A 14645-nucleotide genomic window follows, 5' to 3' on the forward strand; every position below is an offset into this window, starting at 1 on the left:
GCTTTCCTTGAATTCAGGATCTTCCTGCCTCAGCTTCCTGAATTCATGTTGCCACACCCAGCTTTCCATACACTTCGTTAGACTGTACCAGCTTACCTCTGTTCTTGTCAATTTTCTTTTCCTCAAATATTTAAGAGTATGTTGGAGACATCCAATCACTATGCACCGTTTTACTCCTAAATATTTCATCTATATTTCTAAAGCTTAGTGAGTCCACCTACCTAGGCTTGTCTTGTGTTGAGGTGTGTAGTGGCTCTGTGCATCCCTCCCTCTGGGTGAGCTCCCTGCCTCTGTACTTTTTACCTAGTAAGATCCACTGCTCTGTGTAAGCCCCACTGGGTTTGTTTCTCCCTCTTAATTTACTTTGGGACCACCCCCCTTTCTTTCTCTGTTTGTTTTCAGGAAGAGTCTCATTCTGTGGTCTAGGTATCCTCAATCTTGAGGTGATCTCCCAACCTCTGTATAAGACACTGTGCCAGACTTGTTTGTAAGGTTATTATGGGTTTGTGTTAGCTCAGCTACAGCCTCTGTGTATTCAGTCAAACACTGAATTCATGTGTTGTTGTAAAGATAATTTGTAAATGTGATTAAAAGTCCACAGTAGTTACCACTTAAGGGAGATTATTTGCCTTAATCTGTGAGGGTCTAGTTCAGTCAGTTAAAAGATAGACTTCCCAGAAGAAATCCTCTTGTGGACAGCAGCTGCTGCCCATGTCTCAGAGTCCCAGCCTGCTTGTTAACCCTGCTTATTTAGTTCCCACAGTTGTGTGAGCCAAGTCCTTGCAGTAAATCTCTTCAAATGAATCTCATTGCTTCTGTTTCTGTGGCTGGCCTTGACTGATATGCAGCTATTGTGAGTAAACCTGCTACAAATATTTTTCTGAGCAATTTTTCTTTTCTTTCTTTCTTCTGCCTTCCCCCCTCCACCCCCCACCCCCCACCCCAAGACAGGATTTCTCTGTGTAGCTCCAGCTATCCTGTATTCACTTTGTAGACCAGGCTGGCTTTGAACTCACAGAGATCTGGCTGCCTCTGCCTCCTTGAGTGCTGGGATTAAAGGTGTACACCACCACCACCCAGCTGCAATTTTTTCCTAATCTTATTTTTATTTCACATATTTGAGTGTTTTGCTGGCATCTCTATCTGTGCATCACTTGTATTCCTGATGCCGGAAGAGGCCAGGAGAGGGCATTGGATCGCTGGAGCTGGAGTTACAGCTGGTTTTGAGATGTAGGTGTTAGGAATTAAATTTGAGTTCCCTGGAAGAACAGCCAGTGCTCTGAACCACTGAAGAACTATCTCCTTTCTGTACAGTTTTTTATTGTACACATTTTTGTTTTCTATTGGTAAACACCTACAAATTACTTTCCAGATCAAACTGTTCATATTTAATTTTATAAGAAATTGTCAAACTGGGAAGGAACTGGATGGGAGAGGGGGTTGGGATTCAGGTATAAGAAGAGCTACAGTGAGGTAGGGAGGGGACTAGGAGAGAACAGAAATCGGTAAAAGAAAAATTATTTTAAAAATATATGCATATATAAATAAAAATCTTCCCTAGTAGTTTAGTATTATACTACACTGAAATATCTCAAGGATATATTGAGGATTTCTTTCCTAGATGTTTCAACCATATTTCAAATGAAATGCTATAAATTATAGGTGTGTTGGTAGAAAGAAAGCTACCAAATGCCTTTCAGTATGTTTCAAACCCATAGAGCCATTACGAAATTTAGACTGGCCTCCATACATATAGCTAATTCAGAACAATAACTACAATGCTTATTAAATGATTTTAGAAGTCATCATGGTAGATACAGTGTCTGCCATGGTAATGGTAAGGGTGCTCACATCTACTCATCAGAGGAATTTCATTACATTGAAATCTTGAGTTTACAAATCTTTTTTATATTTCCATCACACAATTGAAAGTGGCACTTTCAGTTAGCTCATGTTCTTCTTTATATAAAACTTGATATAAAACTTGTCCTTTACTCCCAGATACATTATCTGAAAATAAAAACACTCATTCTTTTCTTGTGACTTGGAAAAAATTTGTCATACTATTTTTCAAAATTATTATGCCATGTTGTTTTACCAGCACTATATGATATTTCTACTTGTTCTGTTTCCTTGTCAGCTTTTAGTATGACTTTTTTGTTATTTGCTCATTTTTTGTGTTGATTGAAACAGGGTATTACCCTGTAACCCTGGCTGGCCTGAAACTCACAAAGATCCACCCACCCTCAGCCTCGAGCACAGAGAGGAACAGTGTGTGCACCACAACTAGCCCTTATTGTGGCCGTTTTTATTTTAGCTGTACATTGAGAATTTTATAGCAACTCACTGTAGTTTTAATGTGATTGCTAATGATTAATAATTTTAAGCATTATTTTATAAGGCTGTTAGCCAACTGTGTACTTCCTATATGAGTGTATGTTCATGATTTCTGTCCACTTTTGTAAGTTGAGTTGTGTTTCTCCTCATTTTGTATTTGTTTTGCTGAGCTGGGGTCTAAGCACTGGGCTTACACATGCTGGAAAGGGCTCCACCCCAAACGCTGCTTCCGTAGCCCTGCTTGGGTCTTACTGTTAGTGCATGAGGCTTCTTCAGATGCTCTGAGTACAAATCCTTCGTCAAATACTCGTCACTGTCTGCTTTCCCTAAAGGTGTTTTATCGACAGCAACTTGAATTTTGATCTAGTTTTCTTTCATTTATAAGTTTTGTGGTCACAGCCTTTCTTTTCTTTCTTTCTGTCCAGTTCAAGAAATCTCTGGCTAAGCAGAATGAAGCTGTTCTCCTGTGTAGGTTTGCTTTTGTTTTTTGAGATAGGATCTCTCATTGCCCAGTTTGTCCTCCTGATGCTCTAGCCCCCACCTTCCCAGTGCTGAAATTGGGATTGTACTCCCCTGTTCTCTCTGGGGATTTTATAACTTTATGTTTATGTGTATTCTGTCAAAATGTTTATTCATGAGGTAGCTTTTGAAATCTGTATTTTTATATGAATTATCTTACTGTTCCAATATTTGGGGGAAACTATCCTCTCCTGTATGTCTTACTGTAGTCCCCTTTATGAACAGTTAGCCAGCCGGTGGCCTCTATTTTGTTTCATAGGTCCTGGCCTCTATTTTGTTTCGTAGGTCCTTCCCACATCCTTTTTTAGGTCTAGGTCCAGGGACTGTTGAAGTACAATAGTTGAGCGCCCCAGGTTTTGTTTTGTTTTGTTTCGTTTTGTTCTCCTTCCCTCTTTGCTGGCAGTGAAGTCACAACACAAACATCCCCAGTTTAATTACTATTTTTTAAACACACGCTGCTGTACCTGTAGCCCCATGAGTTAAGTCATTCTGAGCAGTACAACACTACTCTGGGTCAGGAATGGGGGTGGAGGGTGGGGACTGTGGAGTTGGCATTGTTGTTGGCATTGAGATGGGTATATAGATCAAGAATTAACCCTGTAATAACACTGAGTTCTCTACTTCAAAGGAATGCTCTATTTCTCTGCTTGGGTATTTTTGTCATCTTTGAGTCTTACACATCTGTTGCTAAGTTTTATGGTAATTTATGTTTTTGTTACTGTGTTTAATGGATGCTTGGTATTTTGTTTTCTTGTCTGCTGCAAATTTACAGAGACATCTTTGACTTTATTATTTATGATTTTTTTTCTTGCCCTCGCTCCACTCTTAGCAATTCTTTGGGATTTGTAGTATACACAATGATGGCATCTGCAAGACGTTTTACATTTTATTTTGTTTTTATGTTATTTTGTGTTGGGGTCAAGCTCAGGGCCCTGTTCATGCTCTGCCATGGAGCTACTTCCCCAGCCCTTCTTATCTTTTTCCATTCTTTGTGTTTTATTTCTTTTCTTGGGTTGTTGGGCCAGTGGCAGCAGGGATTGGGGGTGGTGAGTGGGTGGACCTACCTATCCTTCAGGTACAGTGCTGAATAGAAGTAATAAGAATAATAGTCTCCAGCCTGGTTTATGCAGTGAGTTCCAGGACAGCCAAGGCTATGTAGAGAGACCGAAAAGAAAAGAAAAGAAAAAGAATGATACTCTCACCTTATTGGTCATCTTAGTTAGAATGCTCTCACCATTGAGTCTGAAGTAAGTGATGTTAATAATAGGCTTTTTGTTTCAGGTACTGAACAGTACAGTGAATATACCGGCTATGCTGAAACTTACCGTTGGGCCCGGAGCCATGAAGACAGCAGTGAAAAGTGAGTGTTTCTGATTTTAGTATTGTGTGCCTGAAACTAAAGGAGTATGTGCTTGACTCTGCACTCTGCCCCTTCCAGAAATGTATTATTTTTCATTTAGAATACTATTTTCATACAATATATTTTGATCATATTCTTTTCCCTTTCCCAATATCCTAGATCCTCCCTACCTCCATACCCATCCAACTTCATGTTCAGCACCCTCCCCACAACAAAAAAACCACAAAAACAAGAAAAAACTAGTGAAGTCCATTTTCTGTTTGTCAGCTATTACTGGGCATAGGACCATGGCGCTTGTCTTGGAGTATGGCTGACATACCTGGCAATGCTCCATTGGAAAAAAATGATTTACCCTTTCCCAGTAGACATCAGGTGCAGAGAACATCTTGTCTAGGGCTGGAGCTTTGTGTCCACCTTCCCTCCTCACTGCTGGGTCTTTGTCTGGTTTGACCTTGGGCAAGTCTTGTGCGTGTTGTCACACTGTCTGTGAGTTCCTATGTATATCCATCCTTTTGTGTCTGGAAAACACTGTTTCCTTGGAATTATTCATCACCTCTGGCTCTCAGAATTTTTCTTCTCCTCTTCCATATAGATCCATGAGATTTGACAGAGATTTAATAAAGATATCCCATTTGAAACTGAGTGTTCCAAAGTTTCTTACTCACTGCACATTGACCAGTTAGGGATTCCTGTGTTAATTACCAACCGCTGCAAGAAGCAGCTTCTCTGATAAGGGTTAAACAATGCACTGGTCTATGTGTATAATAATATGCCATTAGGAGCCATTTTATTGCTACGTTCCTTTAGCAGAATAGTAATAGATGGTTTTATCCTGGGCCTGTGACCTATCTAGTCTCAGGTTCTTGGCCACCTTACCAATGTCAGTATAGACACCATCTCATGGAGTAGGCCTAAAGCCAGTCAGAAAGTGCTTGGTTGCTCCCATAACATTTGTGCCACTGTTATACCAATATATCTTGCAGGCAAGTTGCTGTTACAGGTCACAGGGTTTGCAGCTGGGTGATATTGATGATGACTTTTCTCCTCCGGTAGTGTGCAGAGTACCTTCCAGCACCATGACCACTAGTCAGTAAGGGGAAGCTTCTAGTTGGGCACCAGCTCCATTTCTCCATGTTCGATGACATAAGTAAGTGTTGTCTTCAGCACTAGGGTCTTACCATCAGGTTGTGGAGATGAACCTAACCCTCAGGAATAGCCTGTATGTTTGGGGGGATCCATGGGACCCTTTTGGCCAACAGCTTCCCAAGCTCTAACCCATTCCTTACACTGGAGGTTTTACTTGGTGACATAAGATGTCTCTAGTTGAGGCATTGCCTCCCCCATTATGTGGTAACTCTATTTAAATTATTTTAAAATCCAGTATCTCAGATTTTTGCAAGATAAAACAGTATTGTCATGTCCCACACACCAAATAGAAGAATAAAAATTCAAAGTTTGAGGCAAAAACCATCAGGGCATAATTCTGCAGCTCTTTATCTCTAACCTATAGAGAGTAACTTCCAAGCCCAAACTTAGACTGAGTTCTAATTAGAGTTTAGAGTCTTTGACCAGCTTGTTTAGCTATTCTTAACTTTTCCATGTTATCAGATACATGGGGGAATGTATGTTGGGACAATTTGCGTAGTGCCACATAAAAGTTGACAGCAAAGCCTGAAGTGAATATTGTTGCTTCTGTCCCCTTTCTTCTTGAAATAGACTTCATGTGTTAGCATCCGTGCTTACTCACTAAATGATAGACAAACCTTATTTTGCCAGATGGGGAGGGAAATCACTTTGTGTTTCATGTTTTAATGAAAAAAGCATTCTGGCAAAAGGAGTCAAATGTACCTATATTACAGTCTTACTATTTGTAATGTCAAGTCCAGGTTATGATTTCTTTTTATTTTATAAAATACATTATTCGTGTTTGGATTCTGTTGGTGTGGTTAAAAAACCGTGAGCAAACAAGCTTGGGAAGGAATTATTTATTTATTTGGCTTACAGTTTACAGTCCATCTTCATGGGAAGCAACAGTAGCTAAAGACCATAGAGCACTTTTGTTTTCTGGCTTGCTCAACTACCTCCCTTATATAATTCAGGACTACCTGCTCAGGGATGGCATTGCCCATGGTGGGCCAGGCAATTAAGGAAATGTCCCACAGACATGCCCACCGGCCAGTCTATTGGGGAAGTTCCCTCTGCGCAGTGGGTCAAGTTGACAACTGACACTAGCTGTGAGCCTGGAATGAAACCATTATCTATGTGGATGCTTATTCCCCATAATTCTCTAGACTAGCACGGAGGGTTCTTATCTTTAGTGTAAAAGTTTGCTTGGCACCAATACATGCAAGCTTATTAACAAATGATCTGTGTGGAATTTTAAGAGTTTCCAAGCTCATCACCTTGGATAGTACCTCATATTTCTGTAGGCAATATGTCTTGTCTGCTCTCTTGTCTGGGTCATTTTAAAGACAGTTTTTGTAGCTAACAGTTGCACAGTAAGTAGAAGGTTGAACTAAATGTTACATATTTTTGTAACACTTGATCCTCAGGATTATTTCCTGTACAATATGGGGTAGAGTTATATACCAATGATTTAAAACAGATCTCTGAAACAAAGACAGAGTAAATACCATGTCTGTGGTATTAGAGAAAAACAAAGACCAGTATTACTTTCGCTTACCCTCAAATGCGTCAACCTCTGAGGCTCTCTGTGCGTGATGTACTTGTATACCATATATCATCCCACACTGTCTCTTGATTTCTCATTCTACTGCTCAGCAGCCTGCAATATGCACACCTCTGAATCTAAAACTATAAGGGTTTCCTGCCCTCCTGCTTTGCTAGCCCTGTGGTTCTGGTTTGTTTGTTTTTAATATATTAACACTACCAAGTGTCAACAGCCTGTCTCCCGCAAGGGTCTTATTTTAAGGCTGCTACCTGTTCCACATCTTTCTTCCCTTTTGTCCCATCACAGAGATGACTGGCAGCGACGCTGCACGGAGATTGTTGCCGTTGATGCACTTCACTTCAGACGCTACCTCGATCAGTTTGTGCCTGAGAAAGTGAGGCGTGAACTTAACAAGGCCAGTAACCTTATTTCTGGGTTCATCTGGCAGCTGTCATCTACTTACTGCCATTTTATTAATGCTGAAATTAATGCTTTCTGGTAATTCTTACAGTGTCAGTACATCTGCTCAGAGCTCCCCTGATTTAATGGTTCTGTCAGCTTGTACAAGATGTACTTTCCATTTTGTAATTGTTTGATTACTGGCCACTGTTGCCAGATAGACTATTGCTTAATGTTAAATCCACACATGCATTTATCTCGTCAGGTATTTTAGCGGCTTCATAAAACTATATAGAAAAGAATGAGCTGTGGACATTGGAGTGGGGTAGATCTATCACATGACATCTTCTCTATAAGGTGTCCAGATATCAGGTTTGAAAATATTTTCTAAAACCCAGAAATTATGTACCAATATTTAACAGGAAACATGCTATTTATTGATTTAGTAATCTGGCGTATTTATGATGAAAACTCTGATAGTTGATGATGTATAGTTGTACTTCATTGTTTTCTTTCTTTTGCTCTCTCAGAAATAAAAAGTGATACACCTCTTGTTTATCCAATCCTCACTATTATGGGCTATAATGAATATACTCCTTCATGAAGTGGAGTGCTGATTCTATTCTGTGTATTTGAAGCCTTAGCACAGCAGCTAAGGTGATCTTTAGTTCTCCAAATCGCTCTCATAGCCAGGAAAATTAACTCAGTTCTGCAAACTGTTGTTTAATTCCTGCCAGTGTAGGATTTGGCTCGGATATTATTTATTAAGGTAACAAGTTTTGTGGTTTTGCCTGGCTACGTCTGCAGGTACCTGCACAGAAACCTCTCACAGTGACAGCAGCCCAAATAGAGACAAGCAAACCGCAGAGGCTTTTCCAGCCCTTAGAGTTTAGTAGGTATTTAAACATAATGATGTCATTATTCCCTGGACCATCTGAGCAACTAATTCACTGAGAAACTTGTCTCTAATATATAATTTATTAGGTTCTTTGAATGCTTAGTGTTCTTAAATGATTCTCATCAGGTGTTTCAATAATCTGCTGTCACCAAAGTTGGACCTGTGTAACAGATGTCCTTTTTGAGATTTGTTTACAGCAGTTCCTCAGCACAGCTGTCTGCAAAGCCTGTCCCACTGTGTGTTAGCCCTCTCCATCACTCACTCCTCACACTGATGAGTTTACCTTATAAGTAGCGTGGACAATTTAAATGCTCTGGGCTGGTGATGTAAGTGTTCTTGCCTAGCGTACATGAGGCCCTCGGTTACATCCCCAATACTCCCCCACCCCCTCCCACCCCCAAAAATCTGATAAATATAACTTGTTTTCACTGCTCTAAAATTTCAACTTGAAGTAGCTGCATTCAAGTCCAAGATGTTTTATGATAGAATTATTAAGATGAGTAAGATTTATCTTCAAACTCTGGTCGGGTGTTCCTTGAGTAAGTATGTCTATTGGGCCTTGTTACATGGTTTTTGAAACTGAAAGATATTTGTTTAAGCAGGTGTTTTAAAATAATATGTGAAAGAAAGATAAAAATAAATGTGCTTTGTCATAGTTGTATAACATATTAGCATAAATGGAAAGACTTACATCTTATGGCTGAAGCATATATTCTTTGTTTGTTTGTTTCAAGACAGGATCTCTCTGTATAACCTTGGCTGGCCTGGACTCGTTTTGTAGACCAGGCTGCCCTTGAACTCACAGAGATCCAGCTGCCTCTGCCTTCCAAGTGCTGGGATTAAAGGTGCACACTAACACCGCCCAACAGCTTATGTTCTTATATGCACCTTCCTGCAGGGAGCTGCAACATTCACTTTTAAAAGAAGTTATTGGGGCCAGCAAGGTGGCTCAGTGAGTAAAGCGCTCACCACCAAGCCTCCTGACCACCTAAATTTGATCTCCAGGGCCTAGGACCTACATGGTGGGAAGAGAAAAACTACTCCTCCACCCTCTGCATACACAGCATTGTACTCATGTGAGTGCGCGCGCGCGCACACACACACACACACACACACACACACACACACAAAAGTGGGGGGAGAGCGAAATAAATGTCATTTTTAAAAAAAGAAATTGATCCATAATTATGATATTTTCATGCAATCCTTGGGTATAAACAAGTCTCTAAAATTCCTTATGGTTGATTGATGCTCTGTACATAAATGTACATCACTAACCTTTAGTTTTTTTGTCCCCAGAATGTTAAATATATCTGGTCTATATATGTGTACACATATGCATATATGTAAATATGTATATATTAGTATAGATGAATAGGCTGGTGATACATATTCCCAGCAGTGAGTCTTGAAATAACCTGGCAAGAGGGGAGCATTTATTTCACTCAGGTCAGTCATGGCGGGTACACTACCTGCCTTATGGAAGTATCATCAAAAGAATTTTCCAGATGACTTGGTTAATGATTAAAGTAACATATTAATTTTAATTAATTAACATAAATTAAATATTTTAGAAATGATTTAAGTACATTGTATCAGACCATTACAAATAAACTACTTCCTAGATACTTTTCAATACTAAATAAATCTAAGTTAGTCCAGCATCAGAGCAAAGAAGACAACAGATAAAACATATGGTACCTTCTAATACAGTGACCCAGACAGGGTTTTATTATATAGCTCAGGCTGGCCTTGAACTCATAACTCTTCTGCCGTTGGCCTTCTGACTGCTGGAATTGCAGGCTTGTACCACCATTCCTGAGTTAGATTCATATTCTTTCACTTACTGCTATATTCACAAAATGTGTTATTTCCTTTTTGTATTTGTTTTCCACTTGCCAATATTTATGTCAATATGCAGTTAAGGCTTACATTTGACTTATAAAAGGTTCTTTTTAGTCAATTGCAAGTAGAATTGTTTTTCGATTAATATAGCTAACAGTAGGAAAAGTAATAAAATAATTACATATCATGTACTAGGCACTCCACATAGGCTTTAAATGCAGTGTCAGAGATTTTCTTCTTCATGAGACATCTATTACTATGCCACACAGGCTGCCTTGAACTCCCTGGCTCCACTGGCCTTCCATTTACTGCTGTATGGCCTGCTTTAGTCTTAACCACTCCAAAAGACGAGAGATGCTGTCCTTACCTCTACTTAGAGATGGACTAAGTCTTTGGACACTGGGTAACTCATTCTGTCAGGGCTTAAATCTAGTTTCTTCTGATTTCTGCTTGTTTTTGTTTCTTCTCTCTTCTTTTTTTCCTCTCTCCGACTCTTTTTTTTTTTTTTTTTTTTTTTTGTCTCTTGGTGCTAGGGAGAGCACAGAGCTTTGCCTGTGCTAGACAAGTATCCTATTACTGACCTGGACCTCAGGCCCTCAGATCACATTTTTTAAAATGTAGATTTTTTTCCCCACATAACACTTAGTTACTCGGTCTGACCTTGTAGACTGTTTGCCTCATTTGGTCGCAGTGACTCAGGATCTTCCCTGCCTTGATGTCTAGCAAGTGTACACCACAGTCACCTCTTTGTTGTTCTCAGAAACTCTGACTGTGTCAGTGTGCTTGGCAAGTCTTCCCAGTGTTCCTTTCTGTCTGATTTATTTTTAAAGGAAATTTAAGGTTGTCTCCAACATATATATCAAATTCTCATGAGACAAATAATACACTGCAGATTTAATACAGCTGATGGGCATGTAAACTAAAATTGAGAAGGCACCTGGTTTAGGGCCTGTCCTATGGGAAGCCAACTGATCACTGTGTGTTTCCCCTCCTCATTTGAGACAGGGTTTTATTATACAGCTCAGGCTGGCCTTGAACTCATAACTCTTCTGCCTTTGCTTTCTGACTGCTGGAATTACAGGCTTCTGCCACCATTCCTGAGTTAGATGCATGTTCTTTCATTCACTGCTATACTCACAAAATGTATTATTTCAGCAAAGAATTGTTTTCTAACTCTTGCTGAAAAAGAGAAAAAAAGCAGCAAATAATTTTGTCAAATGTCATCGCCATCTTAATTGAGTTTTTTTAACATTTGTATTCATTTTCTATATATATATATTAGGACATGTATGCTACAGTATACTTGCAGAGGTCATAGGAGAGTTTACAAGTCAGTTCTCAGAAAAGCAAAATAAGAAAAAAAAAAAAAAAAAAAGGTCAATTCTCTTCTCCCACCATATAGATCCCAGGGGTTGAGCTCCAGTCATCAGGCTTGATAGCAAGCCTGTAACTTTAGCAATGGGGAGGCAGGGAAAGTGAGTTCCTGGAGCTGACTGGCCAACCACTGCAGCTGAAGCAGCAAGTTCTACGGCCAGTGAGACACCCTTGTCTCAAAAACCAAAGTGGAACAATAGAGTAATTCCCCTAGCAGCACCTCAGACCTCCATACAGACTCACTCTCTCTCTCTCTCTCTCTCTCTCTCTCTCTCTCTCTCTCTCTCTCTCTCTCTCACACACACACACACACACACACACACACACACACTCTCTCTCAATAAAAACAAAACACTAGTTCAGATAACTTGGGGCTTCCTAAATTAACTTCTGTTCCTTATTAATTGCACTTATCTATTAAACAGATTTATAAATTTTAGGACAAACACCAGTAGTCACATAAAAGGGAAGTACCAGTTGGAGGAAATAATGTATTATATTTCATTATGTTTTATAAACATGTTTAAAACAAAACATGTTAGATCATTTTAGTGATAATGTGCATAAATTTTTTTACATATCATATGGAAGATAAGTAGGAGAGTGATAGATTTTTTTCTAAATGAAATAACAAAGCCTAAAACCATAACGCAATGTGTGCATCTTAGCTCCAGTGTCCTCTTTGCCGCTAGGCATTGCCAAGAAGATGAGAGCTGAAGTAGAAATCCTCTAGAAGAGGTCATGCTATGTAGGCTCCACCTATCCTTAGACCTACATCAGGACCCGGAAGTAGAGCTGATCTGTCAAGAGCAGGAATCAGACTCACTTGATCCAGTGGATGCTGGAAAGCTATTTTTAATTCTGGGAGAGATCAGCTGGCTGACATTTTAGACACTGGTGTTGGAAAGATTTGTGACTCCAGCTTGTAAATGTGGCAGGTACCTCTGCAAAGAAAGAGTGAGATGCCAGTGAAATTCTGTGTGTCCTCTTAGGATTGTCTAGGTGAGGTCACACTATGAACACATTTCTTGGAGCCTTTTGGCATAGAAAGGAGCAAAGTTGATCGCAGCTGTTAGCTTTTCTATTGAGTTTTGTTGGGATCCAAATTTGGAGTAGGGTTATTACTAAATCAAAGCTTAATAGCAAAACCAATTAGTGCCTTCTGCTGTTAATTTTAAGAAGTTCAATATATCTGATCATTTATAATCTTAAAGTATGTGTCACATTCCTTTGCTGGAATATTAGTTCAAAATGTCTCATTTCTAAGAAGTTTTCCTTAAACTTTCTCAATACATAGAACCAGAAAGCCATGAAGATATCTGATCTGGGTTTTTTGTTTGTTTGCTTGTTTTTGTTTTTGTTTTTAATTTCACAAATAAGAAAACTGGGCTGGGCGTGGTGGCACATGCCTTTAACCCCAGCACTTGGGGAGGCAGAGGCAGGTAGATCTTCATGAGTTCAAGTCCAGGACAGCCAAGGTTACCCAGAGATACTCTTGTCTTGAAAAACCAAAATAATAAATAAATAAATAAATAAATAAATAAATAAATAAATAAATAAATAAAATAAGAAAGCTGAATTCAACTGACTTTTTTCATTTTGCATTCTTCTACAAATTGGACTGCTGAGGTGGCTCAAGAGGGAGAGACACTTGCCACAGCCCCAGGGGCCTGGCTGAATCCCTAGAGTCCACGTAGTTGAACAAGAGAGCTGAATGTTCTCCAGTTGTCCTCTGGCCTCTGCAGCGTAACTTGATGCTTTTTGGCATGCACGCATAGACACAACAAATAAGAAATAGGATAAACTGTGTGCTAATACATACTTCAAAGACCCCCTTTCAAATGGTTGTTTTTGTAGGTCTTTCCACATAAAATGTAGTCATGTAAATGTACCTAAAAATAACCTATAATCTCACATTTTATCATCTGTTTCATCAGACTATGTTGGACTCTCTTGTGTTGATAAGCCCTCACTTAATGACTGCCCTGGTTATGAATGTTTACTGGTTCCACAGTCTTCTCTGTGAGGCATAAGACACCTGGATAGTTAGGAATTTATAGAATGTATTATGACTGAGCATCGGGTCATTTTAAGGCTCTTTAGTAGTAAAACGTTATTCTCTTTTCCAAAAAGAAAAAACAAATGTCTTTTTAAGAAATCACAAAATACCGAAAGCTCTGTATCAGCTGGGTATTAGTTTAAGCAAGTATGATAGGTTGACTCATATGATAAGCAGTTCTCCAGGAACAATAATTATTCATCTGGGGCAAAGTATATGTTTACATGATAGTGAGACATCGCTGAAATGTATCTTCTTGAGTGGGTTACCAGTGACCTGGCGGTCAAAGTACTTACGTGTCTGCATGTACATGTTTCTGCCAGTTCACTCCATGGCCAACTGTCTTCTAGAAATTGCTTTTGTTCATTTCTTCTTCACTTTCTTTGTTTCTTGCTTACATCCCTGTCTTTACTATTTTCTGGCTGGTCTATAGTTTTTTTATTCTAGGTGCTGGTTTTTTGTTTGTTTGTTTGTTTTTAACACTCCTCTTTGCGGCTTTCAGGAATCCAAGGTTACCTTTCTCTTCCCCTCTGTTTTTCTTCCCTTTCTTCGGGTCTCATTCTGGCATATAGTGTTCATTGGTTTACTTATTCTCCTGGGGGTGTGAGTGTTTTCTTCTTTTTGACTTATTAGGGTGAATAAATTGCTATGTTGTAGCATTTCTGGAGCCAAACAGTCAGTGCCTGGCCAGATGTCAAGTTGGTTTTCCTTTTCCCTGCCGGTCTCCTCAAACCCTCTAGCTTCAGTTGGAGGGAAAGAAAAGTATTGAGCGATATCCCACTCTAGAACTAACCGCAGTAAGGACTTGACAGGACAGCTGAGATTGCTCAGTTCCTACTGTGAAGGAAGAAAGACTGAGCAAGTGCAGGATCTGCTAACCTCCTAAGGAACCGCTGTCCCTGGACAGGCTCTCTAGGGGGTTCAGGCATCTTTCTTCAGTTGGCCCTCTTTATCTTTTAGGTTTTGCATCCATAGATTCAATGAAATGCACCTTGAAAACACGTTTTACTTCATCCATTCTGAACATGTATAGATTTTTTCCCTATTACTTGATAATTAATACATGTAGCAACTATTTACAAAGCTGAACATGACTTAAACTCTAAAGCATACAGCAGGGCTGTGTAAGCCATATGCTGTCTGTCTGTATGCTGTCTGTGGAGGTGATATGAACGCCGGTAGA

General features: G+C 39.5%; 1 protein-coding gene across 3 annotated transcripts in view; it reads left to right on the plus strand.

Moving 5' to 3' along the window:
* Nucleotides 1-14645, plus strand: part of Parg (poly(ADP-ribose) glycohydrolase) — a 104152-nt gene that overhangs the window by 76592 nt on the left and 12915 nt on the right. For all 3 annotated transcript variants that reach the window (XM_051141768.1, XM_051141761.1, XM_051141766.1), the window contains exons 14-15: nucleotides 4138-4216; nucleotides 7194-7302. In XM_051141768.1, the coding sequence (XP_050997725.1) occupies nucleotides 4138-4216; nucleotides 7194-7302 (188 nt within the window). The remainder of the gene's footprint in view (nucleotides 1-4137; nucleotides 4217-7193; nucleotides 7303-14645) is intronic.

The sequence above is a fragment of the Acomys russatus genome, chromosome 3, assembly GCF_903995435.1.
Source record: "Acomys russatus chromosome 3, mAcoRus1.1, whole genome shotgun sequence".
In the NCBI taxonomy this organism is placed as follows: domain Eukaryota; kingdom Metazoa; phylum Chordata; class Mammalia; order Rodentia; family Muridae; genus Acomys; species Acomys russatus.